This window comes from Marmota marmota, unplaced genomic scaffold (assembly GCF_001458135.2).
Source record: "Marmota marmota marmota unplaced genomic scaffold, marMar, whole genome shotgun sequence".
NCBI classification, from domain to species: Eukaryota; Metazoa; Chordata; class Mammalia; order Rodentia; family Sciuridae; genus Marmota; species Marmota marmota.
Window position 1 is genome coordinate 32,496,851 of NW_026000174.1, and position 20,926 is coordinate 32,517,776.

The 20,926-nt window shown below is 46.9% G+C and overlaps 1 protein-coding gene across 18 annotated transcripts in view; it reads left to right on the forward strand.

Annotated features, from left to right (window-relative positions):
- Nav2 (neuron navigator 2) overlaps nucleotides 1–20,926 on the forward strand; it is a 704,255-nt gene that overhangs the window by 615,938 nt on the left and 67,391 nt on the right. For 17 of the 18 annotated variants that reach the window (XM_048788486.1, XM_048788480.1, XM_048788482.1 and 14 more), the window contains one exon: nucleotides 14,001–14,139. In XM_048788486.1, coding sequence (XP_048644443.1) covers nucleotides 14,001–14,139 — 139 coding nt within the window. Of the gene's footprint in view, nucleotides 1–1,207; nucleotides 1,424–14,000; nucleotides 14,140–20,926 lie in introns of those variants that run through there. The other variant, XM_015477703.2, reaches the window with a different exon arrangement.

Consider the following 20,926-nt stretch of genomic DNA (forward strand, 5'->3'; position numbering starts at 1 on the left):
CCCCCCCGCGCCTCTCCATCCCCGCCTCCCCAATGTAGATGCTCACAGCAAGTGGAGGAGGGCCCCAGGATGAGATGTGAATGATTAACTCTGGTTGGGACTCCATCAAGATTACAATCTCTGCTCCTAGACACGTTTGCCTTTTCATTCACCTGGGAAACTCTGCTAGACCCTCCTTTCCAAACTTTATTCCCTCTGTCTTGGGTGGGGGAGTAATAGCTCTTCATTCTCCTTTGAAAAGCTTCTGTTTGCAGAGCAAACCCTGTCCACACAGAGATCCTGCTTGGAGCTAGTTATTGCTTCCTTTCCTAGCCACCCCCAGGGCCACAGTCCCCCACTCCCCGTTCTTCTGGAGGAGGAGCCCAGGCCTGGGGCCTTGCTCAGACAAAGTCCTTTGAAGGTAGCCAGAAACAACTGCTAGGATTTTGGGGAGAGCATCTTCATCCTTTATTTTGAAATGAAAGCTTGTGACTATAGTCAACATAATTTTGCTTTTCAAATCTCAGTAGTAATACAGTTGTTCTTTGTTCTCTGCATCTGTTTACCTCCTTTCTTCTGAGATCCTTGATTACAGGTTTTAATAGGGATTAGCTGGGTGCAACCCCTTCCCATCTTGAGCTGGGACTCTTTCCCCACCCACCTCCTCTTCCAGCCTCCATACCATAATGCTTAATGTAGCCATGCATAAACTGAGGTTATTTTTCCTTTATAAATAGCCATGAGAAATTAATGCATATTATTTAATTGGCACTGCCTGAACACTGACGTCGCTGGAAATAATGCATGTTGTTAACCGCACCAACAGGTATCATTTCCCTTTTAGGTTTAAAAGTTCTGGCTGGAGGCTAACCATTCTAATCAGATGCTTTGCATTCACATGTCAATGGAATGAGCTAAGAAATGTTTGGTCAGTGAGTTTCATGTCATTAAAAGCAGCACTTAGGGCTGGAAGGACTTTCTCTAGCATTTTGGCACTGTCCCTGGGAATGTAAAATATTTTCTCACATGTGATTTTCTTCTTCAACTTGCCGGATTGTTATAGACGCTCCTGGTGCACACAGAGGGCCCTTTTATTCGGTGTTTTACGGTAACAGCTCGGGAGTTCGGTGTTAGCTCTTGCTTCACTGAAACTTTTCACAGCTGACTTGATTCTAGCTCTCTGTCCTGACCTCTCACTCCTTCAGCACTTTAAAGGTTAATTTTGTTGGGGGATCGGATTTCTTTCCTGGGCTGGGGAATGGTCAACCTCTTCTAGCTAGTCCTCCAGTAGCCCAGTTGCTGGGCTCCGGGATTCCCTGGCTCAGCCTGGGCTGGCCCGGCTGGCAAGGGAATTGCCGGCCCATGAGATTCATTCAGCTTCTTTGTCCGCTGTTCTCCAGGGACCACAATGTAGTGAAATGCTCTGGCCTAGGGACCTAACCAGGTAGGATGTGGATTTTTTTTTTCCTGGGGTCGGGGCAGTGCGGCATGTGTACTGTCTGGTTGCTCCCTGGCTGGTACTGAAAAGCTGGGCAGAGCAGGCTGAGGTGTAGCTGCCAGAATCACCGTGGGCTGTGTGTGTGTTGGGGGGGGGGGTGCACAGAAATTCAGCACCCATCTCTCCCTCCGGACTCCCCACCACTTTTGTTCTTGATGGTTTCAGAGAAAGTGGGGAGCATTATTACCCAAATGTGCTTGGTCCACCTAGACATTTGAGTGATGTCAATATTTTCCAGACCATATTATGAAAATAAGGCTTCTGAGCTTGAAAAACAGGGTGTCGATCGCCCAACTGCCCTAAGTCTTCATTCCAGGTTTGGCTGGGAGATGGCTCCACTGGGGGAAGGGTGAGCTGGAGAGCAACCCTGTGGCCCCAGGCAAGGGCTGCTGGTGGTTCTGAGGGCCCTGATTAAAATGACTAGCAGTTGGAGGTTTTGTTTTGAATCTGTGGAGCCTGGTGAACTTGCGGTTGTGTTTACTAATACTGCCAATTACCGGGTGGGATTTTTTTTTTTTCCCCTGGAAACTAGGCTCCAGGAGAGATGGCATGGGAGGTTTAAATACGGGGACCTTTTTTCCCTCTTTAGGATATGTAGAGCTGCCCAAAGAGGTAAGTTTATGTTTTTAAGTCAGACAGAGGAGAAGATAACAATGTTTATGACCACCTACTAAGTGCCAAACATCTAGCAGACATTGGCTCTTTCAGTTTTCATTGTCAAACTGGAAAAGATTGCTCTTCATTTTGAAGTGACGTGGTGGGAACTAAGAGAAGTTAAGTAACTTGCTCAGGGTCACACAGCTAATAAGAAGGAAAGCTGGGATTGGAGCCCAGGTCCACTCCATCCCCCTGCCATCTGTGCTGACCTTAACAGATGGGTTCAATCACCTGTAAGGTGACAAGTGGTACAGCTGGATAAAGGGCACTTTGGGTTGTAGAGGACTCACCAAAGTGCATCTGATGCTTACTAGTGCACCCTGACTGAGCTTCTCAGACCTTGCTTGTTTCTAGGAGGGGGAGGGCTGTGGGGTGAGTAGCAGCCTTGCCCTGGCAGTAGGACCTGGCTGGGCGTTCTCTCATCTCCTTGAAGCTCCTGGGCTGCTCCGTGGATCTGGCTGATGCTGTGCTTGTATCTTGTGTTCCAAAGGCTGGGATCCTAATCGGAAGTCAAATCTGGCCTTGGGCTGTTGGGGCTATGCCCTGCTACTCCGGGGCTGTCTTTCCAGGAGCTGAGTTTACTGAGTCCCGAAGGGAGAAGATGTACACCCAGCATGTTAATGCTGACCCAAGTTGCTGGCACTAGCTGGTTCCCGTGTGTGCCTGGGGTGCCTGATTAGCTGGAGCTGGGCTTCTCTTGGTTTGTAAAGCTGATTCTTTGTAGAACTATTTATTTATTTGGGGGCTGGGAATTGAACCCAGGAGTACTTTACCACAAAGCTATATCTCCAGTCCTTTTTAATCTTTGAGACAGGGTCTCACTAAATTGCTGAGGGTTTTGCTAAGTTTCTGAGGCTGGTCCCCAATTTGGTGATCCTCCTGCCTCTTGACCTCAATTCCCTTCTCTTCCCCTTTGCCCTAGAGAGGGCAGATTAAGAGGAAGCCCCTGAAAAACTGCATTAAAAAGACAGCCACCTCTCTGGCTGCCCTGGGGCAACCTTATTTTGACCTGGATCCCTAAGATGTATTGGGAGTTAAGTGTGTGTGTTGTTTGGGGCGGGGGTAGGAGGAGCTGGACCCCTACATCTGTATCCCATCCCACCTACCTAGACTTAAGGCAAGCAAACAACATCCTGACCTGGGTTTGTCCCCCACAACCACCCCCCTTATTTTTATGTTTTTCTTAAGTTTTGTGATAGGCTCTTGTCAGTTGCTCAGGCTGGCCTCAAACTTGCCATCCTCCTGCCTCAGCCTCTCAGGTCTCTGGGATTACAAGTGTGAGCCACCACACCTAGCACCCCACCCTTTTGTCTTTAACTACTTAGAGTTGTCTTAGAACAACTTGATTGCATTAAAGTATCTGGAGCTTGTATAGCAGGTGGGAGTCCTGAGTTCCTATATGACCCTGATCTGTATAAAAGCATCCTTACCTCTCCTTATGTTGAGTCAATGTGGTTAAGAGGAGTTTCAGTTTCAGAATCAGGCAGATCTGGGTTCGAATCAAGCTCCATGTATTAGCTCAGACACCTTGGGCAGGTCACTCAGCTTCTATAAGCCCCAATTTCCACATCTATGAAAAGAGGACCTTAATAGTTTGTCCCTAATAAGGTACTGGACAGGCATTTGTGGATTGATGTTTGTAAAGTACTTAGCACGGAGCCTGGAACCCATTATTAAAACTCTTCACTGTGCTTGTGTTCACTGTGATTAGCTGTAATATGCTGAATTCTGTCTATGTTTAGGAGAAACATCTTCTTGTAAACAGAAAACCAGGATGGGCTCGTTGAGATCCTTGGCAAAAGCTGGGGGCCGGCAGTGGCCCAAGCGTGAGCAACCCTCTCTTGAGGAGCCTTGGAGAAGAGAGGGCTTTGTGTAGCTGAGGTCAGCAGACATGCTGGTGCCGATTGTAACAATGAGGGGCTCAGGCATCCGGACCAAAGCTCTGGGGTTTCTAACCAGATCAAGCCCCTGAAACCAAAGGGAGGAATTTCACGCCTACTCAGGGGACCACCTACTTGCCCAAGGAATGAGTTACAAAAATGGAACAAAGGTGCTGTGGGGTGAAACTCAAGCCAGGAACCTTCTGATCGCTGCTAAATCCCCTTGGAGCACTCTTTATGGGGTTCATGTTTCCCTCTCTCCACCCCAAATGACTGGCCTTGCACCTGGCACCGTCTGTAGAAGCTGCTTCTCTCCTGGGACACTGTCCATTTATGGCAACAAGCAGCAAGTTCTTGCATTAGACTCTGTCATGTATTTCATAATGCCGGCCTGCATCCCCCGCCTGGAGTCCTTGCAGGCTCCCTGCCTCCTGGCCTGCAACTGACATGAGCTCTTATCTCTTGATATGCCTGGAGAGCTACACACACTGAGCTGCTCTGCTCCTGCAAAAGCCTTCTGAGAACTGGGTGTTATTAGCACTGTAGCACACAGGAGGAAAGCTGGGTTCCTGGAAGTGAAGGTGCTCTGACTAGGTAAATGGCATGGCCAGGATTCACACACAGATCCATTTTACTTTTTTCTGCAGAACTGGGTTGCCTCCATCTGGAGCCTCCTAAGCTCAGTTGTCCACTACTAGGTGAAACTAAGTTTGCCGGTATTAGTGCCTAAAGTCTGTCTTTGCATTAATTCAAATTCAGGTTCTTGGTCATTTTGCTGTAGTACTGCAAACCATGTAGGGATCTAGAGAGAAGAGCTGGCTTGTGTTTCTTTGTTTTTTTTCTTTGGGTTTTTGGGGTGGTGGGGATTGTTGGGGATTGAATCAAGGGCTTCTAACATGCTAAGCAGGTACTATACTCTACCACTAAGCTATGGCTCAGCCCATTTGTGGCTTTGAATTCAAATAACTATTAACTCTGTCATGTATTTCATAATTCTTTGAGACATCTAATACATATGATGGATGAGGGGTAGCCAAGTATGTAAAAATGAATAAACAAAATGGTCCAACAACTTTTGGATCTGCTTTAACATATTCTACTTGTACAACCCTCCCTTGGGCCTATTTTCGCCAAGCCTCAATTTCCTCATCTCTGAAATGGGTATGGTGTTCGTATCTATCTCATGTTAGCCGGGAGAAAATATATTAAGTAACAACTGGTCCAGACACAAAGGGAGGCATTAATAAGGTTAGTTATTGTGTTTATCATAGAGTTATAAGGATGAGATGAAATAATGCATGTAGTGAAATTATCACTATTAGCTTGTAGTGAATTAAGGTCTGGCACAACTTTAAACTTCAAGTCGACTGTTATTATCATTAATAAAGTTAGTGTATGTGAGGTAGGACTCTGTAGGGGCCTTCTGGCGGCCTTTGAAGGTGATTTCCTTAATAGGCCCTGGCAGTGGTTAGAGGAGAGGATGCCCCAGCACATGTCCTGGGGGGGAAATAGTTAACATACCTGTTTGGTGGGAAATGTTGGTAGCCAAACCCTTTCATAAGCCTATGGTGGGGCTTGCTCACTCATCCACACCAAAGGATCTCATTCCGATCAGGCCCTGGGGTTTCAGGGGAACAATTGCCTTGAACAATAGCCAGAAAACAAGTTCTACCAGTCTGGGATTTTTGCAACTGAATGCATCTGTTCGGTGGTGGGCACAGGGCCCATACACAGCTCTGCTGTGATTCTGGAGCAGACCTGGAAAACTGAGCAGGTAAGGCCTGGCAGTGGGTAGTAGGACTTTATTCACCCAAGGGAAACAGACAAGAGGCAGGGGCTGGGGCTGGTAGGTGGCCCAGACTGTTTCTGAGAGCACTGAGGGCCTCCAGAAAGCCCTCAGACAGTCTCTGGAGTTCGGAGAGGATCTTTGCTTTATGAAGACTACTTTTCAGAACCATGGTTATACTCTGCTAACAGGCTGAAGTTTTGTTAGCAGAAAAGAACTAATATCTATCTGCAATCTGATTTCTTTTTACAGCCTCATTTAGCATGTCTTTCCCTTGAATAAACAACATGATCTCTCAGGGAGTCCATTTGAAAAGCATAATGACCCTCCCTCCCTCTGGATCCTTCAATAACTCCTCTACTCCCAGTCTTTTGCCAAGATCCAGGGTGTGTAAATCCTAGTGGAAAAATCTATTTAATCATCCCTCTAACCTTGTGGTTCTATTTTGCTTCATGAGAGAGGAAGTTGTAAATATAATATCACATGAATTCAGGACCATTACAGATTCCTCCTACTTTTTAGCTACCCTCTGGAACAGCTCAATATTTAAAACGTGTCCCAGTTAGAAATGGGTTCTCAGGAGTCCTGGTGAAGTCACTTCTGCCTCCTGGGTTCTACCAATGCTTGTTCCCCACAACACTGAGGCAAAGCAGGACATGTGCAAAGCTGAAATAATTTATGACTCTTTCACCTGCGTTTTTCATAGCAGATAGCTTGTATTAGGGCTTTTGAAATCGTACTTTAAGCCCTGAGTGGCATTTGAATTCCTGACACAGTGATGTAAGCAGCTCTTGGAAGACTTTGAAACTGGATCTCCTAGTTTAACAGCCTCTTCCATTTTTGAATGGATTTTCCGGTAACTTTTGTAGACTCCTTTCTCTTTATGTCTATGTGTCTCCAAGAGGTAGTAGACAAACAGTCTGAGGCTTTGAGGGCCTCAATCAGGTTAAAACACACTACATTTTGGCCCAAAATGGGATGTCTTCTTGATATGCTTGTTTGTCATCTGCAGAGGAAGACCTTTTGCCATAAGGCTTTTTAGCAATGGAGATTTTGAAACTAATCTGTATGGATCCTGTTTTTGTGCCACTATGGGTTTTGCCTTTCCAATGAGCTGGAAGGCTGTGTAGAGTCATTACACCCCAGTTTGAAATCCAGGCCCTTGCACATGCTAGGCAAATGCTCCACCACTGACCCCCATCCCCAGCCCTGAATTCCATCCTTCTGATAAGCTCTGGGTCCTGAGCATCCATTACCTCCAGCAGAAAATGGGAGTGGAATAATGTGCCAGGTGTAGCCGAGGACACTGTCAGTGGTGACTACAAACACTTGGCAAGATCACGCGCTGTTTCTTTGTGTTTGAATAGCATCCTCTGATACAGACCCACTCTTGTGAGTTGGTTGTAGTGATTCCGTTCCAGAGTTTGCAAATTCATCTTTTTTTTCTTTTAGAGAGAGAGAGAGAATTTTTTAATATTTATTTTTTAGTTTTCGGCGGACACAACATCTTTGTTTGTATGTGGTGCTGAGGATCGAACCCGGGCCGCATGCACGCCAGGCGAGCGCGCTACCGCTCGAGCCACATCCCCAGCCCTGCAAATTCATCTTGCAGGGCCATGCAGGTAGCATGTGTGACTAAGAAGGCTCACATGGGAATTGTGTCAAAGGGGAGAGCATATCTGTCCCAAAGAGCAGTTACTACTCAGATGTATAAGATACTGGCACCTATTTTATATATTTAAAAGATTCTGCGTGGGCTTTAAAAATAGTAATCTGAGGAGTGAAATCAGCAGTGACGAACTCTAGAGATTAGGAAATGCAGTTACCTGTTTGGCAGTTTTTTTCTGTGTGGGAGGAGATTCTTCTTAGGACCTTCACTGTGCCTGTTTTTCTTCCTTCTAGCTCAGGCAGCCAGGAACCTTTGGAATGGCTTAATCCAGCTCCTTTCTTACACAGATGCGGAGCCTGGGGCCTGGAGGAAACAAGACTTGTCTGAACTTTCCCAGTACTGTGCTCTGGGGAAGGCTGGGGTGGGTGAGGGCTGGCTGTCCAGGCTGCTTGCCTTTGCCATGTCCCTGCTTGGAGCTGAGAGCAGTCTAGTAAAGAGCATCTGTGTGCTTGGACTTTGGAACCTGCCAGACTCTTGGCTTGTGCTGGGACTCATTGGTGAATGTAGAAATGCTTTCTGGAACCAGTGCTATTTGGTGACCTTTGCTCATCTCCCTATTTTGCCTTTCATCTGAGCTGTGTTCCTGCCTGTCCCAATCTATTGGGTTTGCAGCCACAGTTGAGGACGACTGAGTCATAGCCTGGTCTCCGTTGCCTCCCACAGTGCTTGCTGGATAAGATGAGTAAGTGAATTCAGGGGCCCTGGCATTGTCTGTAAATATGTAGAGTTTACAAGCCTTGAAGAAAAATAAGTGATGGTATTATTTCCACTCATCCATTGGCTAAGAATAGGTGAAGATCATTTTTAAGGCTGATCACTTATAACTCCAGTTAGGCCCTTACCTTACTTGAACAGTGTAGGATTTTTTTCATTGATAAAGAGGCACATGGGTCTACATGGCTAGGAAATGATTTTATGTTGATTATTCTGATAAATCAATGGAAGAATCTTCTCATTTCTTTAGGTGTCTCAGCCAAGTAATTTATCAGATATGCTGACTTGAAATTGCTTTAAAAACGGGGGAGTGGTGGCTGGAGAAACCGGCCAAGCCATGTGTCACATTTTAGTTTCCAGGCAGTGGTCCTGGGGTGGTTCTGTTTATTTCCCAATGCTGTCTCCACTAACATTTTCCAAGCAATTTGGCACATCTGTGAAAGCCTTACAATGTAGAGTGAAGGTGAACCATCATAGGAAAAACTGGCACGGGAAGAGGTGGTGCTGTCCGGGCTTCATTTATTTTTCTGGTCATTCATATAAAAATCATTCATTCAAAAATGAAATCTGCTTTTATAAAATTCATTAATATAGAAGAGCACCTTTGTACTCTCAATAACTTCTTAGAGTTAATTCTCCAAGGTTTAGGTTTAATATTCAACTTACTGAAGTCTTCATTTTTAAACCTGAATTTTCTTGCAAATCTCTTCTGTAAATCAAGGATTTTTGTATCAATTAAGTTTGTTTCTACTTGTTATTGATTAGCACTTTAGTAATTCCAGCTCAACAGATTGAATTGCCCTAAACAATTAGGACTGTTTGCAAATTGGATAATTAGATTGTCCTAAATGTTTTAGACTGCATTCATAAATTTATCATACCTGCTTCTCAGAAGGTCTTCAGATGTCTGGCAGGGCAGACAGTGACTGAGCAGGCAGTCTTTTTAAGCATGAATTCTTGCAAATCGAATAAGTTGACTCACAAATGTCAAATTATTATCTTAAATATATTGATTCTTTTTGTAATCTTAATAGTTTTTTAATCTTTCATCTTAAAAATCTCAAGTCAAAAACCGATACTTACAAAAATGACATCATAATTATTTGATAATATCCTCTAATATGCCATGTATTCTTTTCCCTGTTTTTTTAGTTGCACATGGATACAATACCTTTATTTATTTATTTATTTATTTATTTATTTATTTATTTATTTATTTTCATTTGGTGCTGAAGATCAAACCCAGTGCCTCGTATGTGCAAGTGCTCCACCACTGAGCCACAGCCCCAGCTCCCCACCATGTTCTTTTAAGAGATAGAAATGCACAGAGATCAACCCAGTGATCACAGTTGTTATCTAAAACTTAAATATTCATATTTTAATTTATTTCGCCATTGCAAAACTCTTCCCAAGGTTTCAGATTATATGTTTCCACTAAGGAAACATTCAGATTCCAGAATGACTGTTCTAGAGTCCTGGTAGAATCCCCTGATTCTTTCTGCTGGGTCATTGGGGTTCCCCCGGGCCTCTTCCCTGGAATTTCAGTTCACCACAAAGTAAACACACAGCCTCTGGGTTTCTTACCTCTTTCAACATCTATTACCTATCAACCAATTTGGACCTATGGACTCTTGTATGTCACCCCTGGTTATATCTGATGCCCTTTACTGCCTGATTGGTTCAGTGATGTCCTTCCTACTTGAATGATTTCTACATGGTTTCCACATTTTTCCTCTCAGCTATATATCTCGAGTTATTTCACAAACAAATATCAATTACCCATTAGGAAGCCTGAGTATACCAAATGACAAGCCTCAGCCAGCTAGTTTTGAGTAAAAGAAGAGAATTTATTACTTCCAACATTTGGGCCTTCTAGGAATGCTTCAGGTGTGGCTGGAGTTGAAGCCATGTCAAAGGGATACTTTTATCCCTCTCAGCTCTGCATCCCTCCCCTTTGTGCCAGCTTCTTCTTAAGCAGGTAAAAATGAAGCAGCCACTGGCAGCTCAGGGTTTCAGGTACATTTTTGCATTTTTCATTCTCCTTAGCATCTCTCCTGTGGTCCTGTAAATTTGGGAAGCACTACCTTAAGCAGAGCTACAGAGCTCATTACTGGACTTCATAGCTGCCAAGATGTCACGTACCCTCTGAATGTCAAAGAGAGTATGGAAGAGGCAGCAGCACACTGCCCTCCATCCCTGCTCTGGCAACTCCTAAGACTAATTTTCCTTAGAACTTTCAGGACTCATTGACCTAATCTGGGTGGCTCCTGACCATGTGCACTTTGGATTTGGAGGGAAGCTCCAGAGGTAAAGGAGCCATTGCTGGTTTTCCAAGTGCGGGGACAAGGCTTGGGTTCTAACACACTGACAGCTCTGGGGAATGTCAGGCCACCGTTGCTGGTCATGGGCTTCTCCAGGCCCCTCGTCCTTATCTTGAGTTTCCCCCTCCCTCTGTCCCGTGGAGTCCATCACTGACTTTCCCTCTGCGGGGCCAGCCCGGTCACAGGGATGCCCTGTAACTCAGGGTTCACCTTCCAACGTTCCAGGCACTGATGTGGGAAGGATGTGTGTGCGCCAAGTGCCACATGCCCCTCTGGAATAGTATATCAGTGTTGAAAGGCCACAGTGGGGGGAGGAACGGGTACAATTTCAAAGCACAAAATCTGGGACTGGGATTCATGGGCATCTGTTACTGACTTCCCTCCCTCCTCCCCACCAGCCACGCTCCTCTCCTATCAGTCCCCCTTTCTTCTTTATCAGACTATAAGACGTTTTAGAGACACTAAATTCCTAACCCAAAAGAGCAGAAGTAATAAAAGACTCATGGGATTTTCTTTTAATCGTGAGAGGAAATTCGAGTCCATTTCCATATGTGACGCTTTTCTCAGCAGAGCCTCATGTGGTCACCAGGCTAGGTGAAACTGAGGCACAGAAGTTGTGACCTGTCAAAGAATTATGTGGGAAGGCAGCTGGGCTCCTAACCCACAGCCGGGGGCGAGTTGGCAACAGAAACTCTCCCTGAGCCTGGGCCACACATGAGCTCGGGAGATGTTCAGTCAGCACTCGAACGCCTCTGGAGGCGGAGAGGACGCTTCCCCCAAGTGAGCTTGACATTGCTGCAGCGCCTTCCTGACCCTTCTCACAGCCTCAGTTTCCTCATCCTTTACAAGGGTGGTAGGCACCTGCCAGCGTGACTCTGAAGGGTGGTGCGTAGTTGGCCTGTGCTCCACCGGTGACTGCTGTCATAGTGAAAGGCCGAAGGATACAGACTAGAAGGAACACGTGTTCTGAAACCGGGCAGTTTTGCCCTTTCAGGCGTTCCAACCTGGACTGCATGCCAGTGATCAGCACCCTTGGTCCTTCAGCCTTGATTTCTTCATTTGTGAAATGGGCAGCATAACACCTACCTTGTAGGCGTGATGGAAGAACAGGAGAAACATAATAAAGTGTGTGAACCTCCTGGCGGGATGCCTGACGCAGAGTAAGGGCTTCCTAGTTATCCCGGGGCTCCTGAGCCCTGTGCATATTGGGAAGGTAGAACAAACCTTCCTTTAACAGGGAAGCCCTGGGCTGGTGATGTGGCTCAGCACCACATACAAACAACGATGTTGTGTCCACTGAAAACTAACTAACTAACTAACTAACTAAATAAATAAATAAATAACAGGGAAGCCCTCAGAGCTCAGGGAAGCTAATGCTAACGGGAGGGACCCTTTAGGAACTCAGAAGGCCCCAGGGGGAGAATCTGAACCAGCATGGAAAGCCGGGCAAAAGAAGCAGAATTACCTGATGGAAGTTTGTGGGACCCTGGGGCCCTTGCAGATTCGCCTTCACACGTAACTCCGCTCCCTTCGAGCCCTCCCCCTCCCCGCCTCATCCTGCCACTTGGGAATCACCTTCATGCCTTTCTTCTGCATCTTTCTGTGGAATCCTCCAGGTTGGCTCTTAGAAGCTAAATGAGAATGTCCAAGAGAAAGGTGGTGAAAGCAGTTTTCACCAAGCCGGGCAGAGCTCAGGATGTGGAAGCAGGCATCTTAGAAGCTGGTAGGATGGACGAAGTTTCGTGCCTGTGTTTGTAGACAGTGCCCTGGCTTTCAAAAACCTCAGCTGCCCAGCATTTCCCTGGCTTCATGCAGCCCCTTTGCCTGACCTTCAGCAAGACTCGCTGTGGAAGGCCGAGAGGTAGAATAACGTGGCTAAGTCATTGCTTTGCCATCAGACCTGCCATTCCTGGCGTGTGGCCTTGGACCAGTGTTCCTGGCCTCCCAAGTATCAGCTTCCTCCTGGGGAAGGGCGCCAAGTCATGATGGTATGTACCGAGGATTGACATAGTGGAAAGTGTCTGGCGTCACAGTAAGGAGACTGGCTCAGGAGTCTGAATGGCTGGATCCCCAGGGCTCCTGCTGGCTAGCTGTCTGACCTTGTGCAGGGTGTCTTGCTTTTCTAAGTCAGTTTCTCCACCAGTAAAATAGAAAAATAATAATACCTATCTCTTGCTACTGGATCAACTAGAGCAGTGTCATATTGATGTCAGAAGCTCACTCCTATGAGTTTCAGTCAGCAACTATTTATTGGGCACCTGCTGTATACCTGCCACTTCACAAATAAGAAAATACAACTGAGTGGGATGGTGGGCTTGATGAGTAACAGCATGTGTCTCTGAGGAAGTAGCACTTCAGCTGGGATCTAAAAGAAAGGTAGAAAGGGAACAGTGTCCAGGAAATGGGACAACCAATGCAAAGCCCTGAAGAAAAGAACAGCCTTGACTTAGAAGGGACAAACACTCCTATGATCAGAGCCCTTGAGTGCACACTGGAGAGGGGGCGGAGAGACAAAAAGATGAGAGAAGGCCAAGGCAGGGGGCCTTGAGGCCATTGTAGGAGTTTGGACATTAGGTACCTGAGAGGCAGTTCTGGGATCTGATTGACGCTCCAGAAGGCCACTCTGGTTGCCAGACAGAGAATGGATTGTGAGGAAGCAGAAGTAGAACACAGGCCCAACGGCCTGTTTTCAGTAACCTAAGCAGAGCTGACAGCACTCTAGACTGCAAGGCGACGGTACAGAGAGCTGCATGCATTTGGATGTATTTTACAAAGAGAGGTGACAGGATCTGATGCTAGGTTAAATGTGCTGATGGTATTGGGCGATGGGGAGACAATAAGAAGGGGAAAAAAAGAGTCAAGAATCATTCCTAGATTAGACTTGAGCAGCTGGGGGATGATTTGAGGGTCAGGAAATGAAAAACTCTACTTTAGACATATTCTGGGACACTGTTAAAATCACAACTTATAAGAGAATGGACAGGTTTCGGTTGAGAATTGCCACTTTCCTTCCTTGGCATTTTGTTCCAGGAGTGGAGTACAGAAAATTCACATGGCAGCGTCTCTGCCCGCTCTAACCTCTGGGGAGAGGGGCGCATGATGGGTCTTTGCCTGCACATTTGCAGCTTTAGTCCCTAAATGCGCTGCTTCTACTCTGCCACTAGGCCTGGGGGAGAGCAGTTGACTCGTATGAAGTTCCTGAGGTAAAGGGGAGGGGAGGGCGGGGCGGAACATGGGCAGCATCCTTGGTCTCCTCTCCTCATGGAAGCACCCACACTTTGGGGCAGGTATGTATCAGCCAGCTCACCCAGGTGTCAATTCAAAAGCAAAGGATGGAAGGTACCTTTGGAGATGAGTCACATCCGAGGCAAAAGAGCTTAGTCTGAGACATTGTGACATAGTCTGGGCCTCTTCCTGGATGGTGAACATTGGTCTGCGCCAGCCTGGGCGGGAGCAGTGTGAGGCTTTGGTGCTCAGGTTGTCTTTATCTTGGCAGCTGGGATGACAGCAGCTCCGTCAGCAGTGGCATCAGCGACACCATAGACAACCTCAGCACCGATGATATCAACACCAGCTCCTCCATCAGCTCCTATGCCAACACACCAGCCTCCTCTCGGAAAAACCTGGATGTGCAGGTAAGGAGTGTGGTGCCCTCCCGGGCTCCTCCACTGGCCCCTGCAGCCAGGAGGCTTGGGTGTGTGGGCTGAGAAGCCCATTTGGGGAAAGCAGAATCCCCAGGTTGGTGAGATGCGGCTCAGCCTCTGGCTCCCTGTGCGCTCATTTCCCCAACTCTGGCCTCCACCTGTAAGGAAAGGACGAGGCAATGGGGCCGTGGAAACTGGGTCGGAGGCCTCACCACTCCCTGTGACCTTGGGAGATCACATTTACTCCCTTGACATTCTATTTATAAAAACAAACAAAATGATGTTGGGCTCTGTTGGCAGATCTTAGCCTGTCCCCTCTTTGCCAAAAGGAGCAACTGCTGTCCACAGGTGTCCCATCTCTCAGGAGTGATGTGGGCAGAAACACATACTGAGGACCCTGGGCCTCAGTATGTTCTGGGCTGAGGTTGGGAACACTTCATCTGTGGTTCATGTCCCCTGCTCATGTCCTTCATTTGGCCTACAGTATTGTTATTCTTTTAGACAAGACTCCACATCAAGTTATTTTAAACTGCAGTTGTTAAACATGAAAGTATGTCTCAGGTTCCTCTTAAAGAACTAGAAGCTAGCTGGGCGCGATGGCACACACTTGTAATCCCAGCAGCTCGTGAAGCTAAGTCAGGGGGATCGTGAGTTCAAAGCCAGTCTTAGAAAAAGTGAAGCACTAAATAACTTGGTGAGACCAGCCTCTAAATAAAATATAAAATAGGGCTGAGGATGTGGCTCAGTGGTTGAGCACCCCTGAGTTCAATCCCCGGTACCAAAAAAAAAAAAAGAAGAAGGTATTGTTCCTTGTGGCAACAATTAACAGATGTCCAAGTGTCTGTCCCCACTCTTTTAACTAATGCTACAGCTTCCACCAACCAGCTGCACAAATTTAACATGCCCTCCTGCCCCTGAGGCAACGCCTACTTGAAACGCCCAGGTGTTTTTCAAATGGAGTGCCAATTCACATGGCACTTCATGGGCCCGATGGCATCCTTGGCATCCTTGTCGTGGCTGGTTCCAGTGAGCCCATTTACTAGTTGGGAAAATTAAGTGCTGTCTTCCCGGCTTGTCCCCAAGTTGGGGCTGACCAGTATGAGGACTGTTCGGCCATGGGTCATAGGTGAAGCTCTTTGAAAAAAGCATCTTCAGTAGTGGGAGCTTCTGTGTTGGGTGAACCCTGGGGAAGTCTGATTGGGACAGGCTCCCTGAGGGACCCCATCCCTCATCCTCCACTCCCCTCCTTCCCCATCTTCCTTTCTCGGCTGCTTTTTACTCGGTACAAATAGAGGCTGCATCTTTTTGCTTTCAAAGGTATCTCCTCTTTGTGGGTAGGTGTAGTGAAAGAACATATCAGTGCAGGGGGTGATTCTGGCCTCCAGAGACAGATGCTAACTGCATAATGAAATGTATTAGGTGCTGCTTTTAGAATTGCCTGTTACTCTTGTGTTGTCACTTTAGCAACTTCTAGGAGAGAGCAATGGTAGGCTATGGTGGTTGTATTTTTTAAAATTACTACCCAGAGGATGAAATGGGGGCATGGGGTTTTGTCGGGTGCTGGAGTTGTTCTGTATCCTGATCTGAGTGGTAGTTATATAAGTATGTTGTATGTGAATTTTATAAAACTTATTCAGGTGATCTACTTAAGATTGTGTGCTTCACCAAAAATCCATTTAAAAACATCAGACCAATAGAAATCTCAGGAACTTTTGGTACATTCTGTATGTCTACCACTTCAAGACCTATTTTTCCTTTATTTATTTGTTTGTTTGTTTGTTTAATTAGCTACACATGACATTACAGTGATCTTGGCAATTCATACATTTCTGGTTTTATTTTAATGTTTTAAATTCAGGCAGATTAATCAGAAAAAACTACCCAATGAATAGTAAACCTCTTACATCTCTTAAAACAACTCCTGATCTGAATCAATGGACAGGTTTCTGTATGCTTACTATTCACTGGGCAGTTCTTTCCAATAAATCTATCTGAATTTAAAATATTAGAATAAAAACGGACAAAGTTGGTCTTAGGGTGACAGAAATGCAGACTGCACCAGTCGTCCTGAGATTTCTATTGCCATGGTGTCTTTAAATGGATTTTTAGTGACATTCCCTTTGTTCCTGTCCAGGGAGCATCTCAAAATATTTGAATCAGCATAATATGCAGCCTCCCACCCTCCTCCCTCACACCACTGTGAGGAATGCTAAGGGCCATTACTCCTCTCTGAGCAGCATCAAGCTGCAGGAAGATGTGTGTGTACCCTTCCCACAGCCGCTCCTGGGCCGTGCGTGGCTCACTGGGGTTCCAGTCACATGCTGGTGTACCCCAGGTGCGTGGGCAGCACCCAAGCCCCAAGCAAGTCCTGGGGTGGCTCCACTGTGTCCACTGGGAAAACAAGTAGAGGACAGACTGCCTTCCTGGCTTTCACATCTGAGGAACAGGGATGCTATTGTCTGAAAGACATGAGGAGCAGCCTCAGGTAGTGATGGGCAGAGGGGGAGGAGAATGAGAGTGATCCCTGGGAATGGAGGTTCTCTTTGTCTTTGAGGGACTCTGTTCCCTCAGGGACATTGAGGAGCACTGAGGGTGCCCCCACAGGGTACTCGTGGCCATCTGTCTCACCCCGGACCTCTCATTGGTGGTCTGTGCAAAGAATCCCCTGCTTGAGGCCTGAAAGTCTGGACAGGTGTCCTCAGGAGAGCTGGTGAGTCCAGGGGCGGCCAAGCCATGGTATCTGGGAGGAGGGTGGACCTTGATGTCAGATGATCTTGGGTTGAGGTCTTCACTCTGCCATCCTCAGATAAACTAATCAACCTCCTCAGCCTCTGCCTCCTCGTTCATAAAATAACAGTAATTAGACCTGTCTCGGGGTGAGTGTGAGAGCCATACAGACAGACTTTATCTGAACATGTTCCTGTCAGTGCCTGAGACTTGGGAATTGCTCAGAAGTCACTTCCTCTCTCCCCCCCCCCCTCACTCTTTCCTCCCTCCTTTCCTCTGGATTCTCTGTCCCTCTCCCATCCTTTTCATTCATTTTACCAATATCTAGAAGTTGATGCTCTTAATGTCTTTTGTTTGCACTTTCAGAGCAGTTCATCCTGTATTTTGCAGGGCTGTATTTTGGTGACAATGTTTTGATGGCAGAAAGCTTTAACACACACATCTCTCCCCTGTGTATTTATCTACATATCTGTATCCTTGACCTTTCAGGGTCTTGGCTCAGTTTTATGGAAGGCATCACTCCTAGTGCCAAGGTACAAAAAGCACACGTCACTATTCCCTCTCATTTTCAATGTCTGTGAAATTTGTAATAAAATGTTCAGGCGGGGTGGGGGAGATATTTCAATATCAGTTTATTTTTTACTACTCTGGGGGAAATAAAATTTTTGAATTGGGTGCCCTTGAATGACCCTCGAGGTCTTTGCCTATCCCCTGGATAGGGGATGGTAGATTTAGCTGGAGATGAAGCGGGGCTGATGCTTCTGCCCACCTGCTGGGAACTATTGCTAATAACTGTGGGCAAACTACTTTTCTTCTTCAAACCTGTATTTTCATGGTCTATAAAACAACCTCAGGGAATAAGATGTATGTGGAGGGACACAGTACCTGGCAAGACAAACAGCAGGTGATGATGCTAAGGCCAATAATTATTTCTGTTAATACTGGGGCTCAAATTTAAGCCAGTTTGGGTTCTAGATGTGTAGGAGATTCAGGTATAAGGCGGGAGTGTCCCTGACATCTGAATGCTTGTGGCCCAGTAGCAGTAAAATAAGTGCCCCGTCCGCCTTCACCCAAGACAAGAATGGGGTAAATACTAAAGGTGGATGACAGCGTGCTGAGGATTTGCAGAGGTAGGAGCATTGGTGATGGAAAGAGCCCCCATTGCGGAGCCCCGCCCCCCCACATCTGGCCCATTGAGTTCACCATCAGCTCTGTAAAAGATCTGTTAATTCTCAACTCTGTTTTATACCCAGTCTAACAGTCTCAGAATTGGGAAGTGACTTCCTCCAGGGTCACACACAGCAAGTGAGAGGCAGCACCCAGTACTAGAACTCAAGTCCATCAAACTCCAAAGCCCATGCCTTTCTCCACACCACACCAGGCTTCCAACCCCTCAGGCCTCCCCTCTGGCTCTCAGGAGCCTGGCCTCCCCTCTCAGGTCCCTTCTGGCTTGTTTGTCACCTGTCCACTTGGTTATTAAATGATTAAAGAGATTTCTACCTAGAGGCAAGGAAAATTCTTTGAAAGAAGGTCCTCTCACCGTGGCGACAACCTGCAGAGGCTTCAAGGTAAACCAGAGGGAAGAACTCTGTACAGCCCCTTGTCTGGTCTACTGGCCCTCCTGTTCAACTCTGAGCACGGAGAGGCTCTTAACTCCCAGGAGGTGCTGCCAGTGATTTGGCACATAGCTCAGGAAGGACCTGCTAGAGGAGATGTGAACTCAACATTATTAGAATGTCCCTGGGTAGTTACAGTAGCACTGGGAAGGCTGCTGACCTGGACCAAGTTGCGGGGAGGTGATGGTCCAAGGGTTGTTTTTCCCAGAGGGAGAGAGTCTGGCCATGGCCCTGGTCCAGGGGCATGTGTACACTCTCTGTTGTTGGTGGGATCAGAGTTGGAGGCATCCTGCCCAGAGGCTAAGCTAGAGCTTCTCTAGGACTGGGGTTGGGGTGAACCAGCCAGACAGCCTGTAGTATGGAGGAGATCTAATAGGTGTAGATTTAGGTACTAATGAGTATGCAGAAATTCTCATATTCTTAAACTTTTAATTAAGAAAGGCTGTGTGGTATAGGGGTTAAAATGCAGGAATGGCAGTTACACACGCTGGAATCACTTCATTGCATATTTCCTCACTGCGTGATCTTGGGCAATTTCCTTTTCCACTCTGTGCCTCAGTTTTTTCATGTAAAATTGAAAATATTAACTATTGCTTGTGGGTTTTTGATGAGAATTATATTAAGTGATGCGTATAACACACTTTAGCTTAGGGCCTCTCACTTAGTTTATTGTTGCTGCTGCTGTTTTTAGAACCACTACAATTTGACTGGGAGAGATAGGTCTAAGAATTAAGGGAATAAATAATACAGTAACCCAGGATGTGGAATATGCTAAATTTTCAGTACATCATTCGAGCATATTAGAATATGTAAGAATGTGCTTAAATGTAACCTCCATAAAGGTTAAGGATTTGAATTAGTTCACGGTAGTATTCCCAGTGAAAATAAGCTTGCCCAACACATAGAGGTTTCCAAAACATATTTGTTGAATGAATATTTTCAAAACCAAGCTTTTTCCTGCCTTGGGGCCTTTGCACATGCAGTTCCTGCTGCCTGGTATTCGCTTCCTGAAGCTGTTTCTCTCTTCTCATCCTTTAGGGCCCTTTTTCCAAAAGTTATCACCTGACTACAACTCACCCCTCCCATCATCGTAATCTAAATTACGTCAGTGTCCAGGATGTCTGTCCCAGACTCCTTGTTCATTTCCTGTTAAGAGTCTTCATAATTCACAATTGCACATTTATTTGTGTTTGTTTTTTCACTCTCTGCCTCTCACTGACTATAAACTCCGTAAGATGGGAATCAGTCTTATCCACCGATTCTCACACCCTCCTTGGTGCCTGGTAAGTAGCAAGCCTAAATGTGTTCAGAGGAAGAGAACACTGGGCCGAGGCAATTGGGTTAATTTTCTACTCGTGTATGAGATGAACACTGGACTACTCAACTTCTTGTCTCCTTCTCCGATGGCAGAGTCAGATGAAGTAATTCTGTTGAAGTTTGTGCATATGTTCACTCATTTACTCTCCAGGCCTCGACTGGGCCCTTGCTTGTCCATTGAAGGGTGGGCTCTCCCCTCTGTGTTCCAGGCCACAGCTAGGGTGGGCCTTCACAGTCAGGGAGAGTGTTGTTATCTCTGGTGCTCCTACCTGGCTGGAGTTCAGTTTGTGATGGAGGAAGGATCAAGCACAGGAAGGCACCCATAAGGTGGAATGCACAAGGGGAGAAGGGGCTGGGGAGAGAGGTGGATAAACTTAGGTTGCCTGTCTGTCTTTAGTGTCCCATTCAGCCACGGGATTCTGCAGAGGAGGGGTTTAACCACTGTTTCAGGACACGGGTCAGGCCAGGTTCCTGCAAGTGTCCGTCTCCATTGCCTGTCTTGCTGATGCTAGCCACTCTGGGTCCTCAGGTGCCTGGATGCATTGCTGACCTGCCTTCCATTCACACTGCTGCTTCTCCCTCCTGGCGTCACCCCCAGGCGGCCTCCAAAGCCTTCTGGTTTGCATTATGTCGTTCAGGACAGCAGATCATTAACATCACACTTCTGTCCCCTCCTGGGTTCCATGGTCAGCAGGTCAGGGTTCTTCCAAAGAAAGCTGGCTAATTATATCCCTTGTCAGAACAAAACCCTGCAAGGGGAGCCACTCGGTGGCCTATAAATGCAGCCAGAATGGGAGCAGCACTGTTGCCATTGAGGATTTGTCTCCTCCCAGCTCCGGCTCCCCTGAGCCTGGTGGAACCAGCAGCAGCCTTCACTTGCTAACTCACCCCTGCATGTGTTGGGCTGTGGGATGAGCTGGATCCGCAGGTCTCCCTGCCAGTGGAGGCATAGGAAGCAGCAGAAAAAAGGGAGCCGGCAGGGAGGCTGGAGGCTGGCTAGAGAGCCGGCTGCGGGGGTTGGAGGCCTGCGCCAAGTGCCAGAGCGAAGCCGGTGGCTGAACTCCTGTCACACCTCCCTCTGCTCTGCCACCCCTCTTTCCCAGGATTCTCCTCCTCCC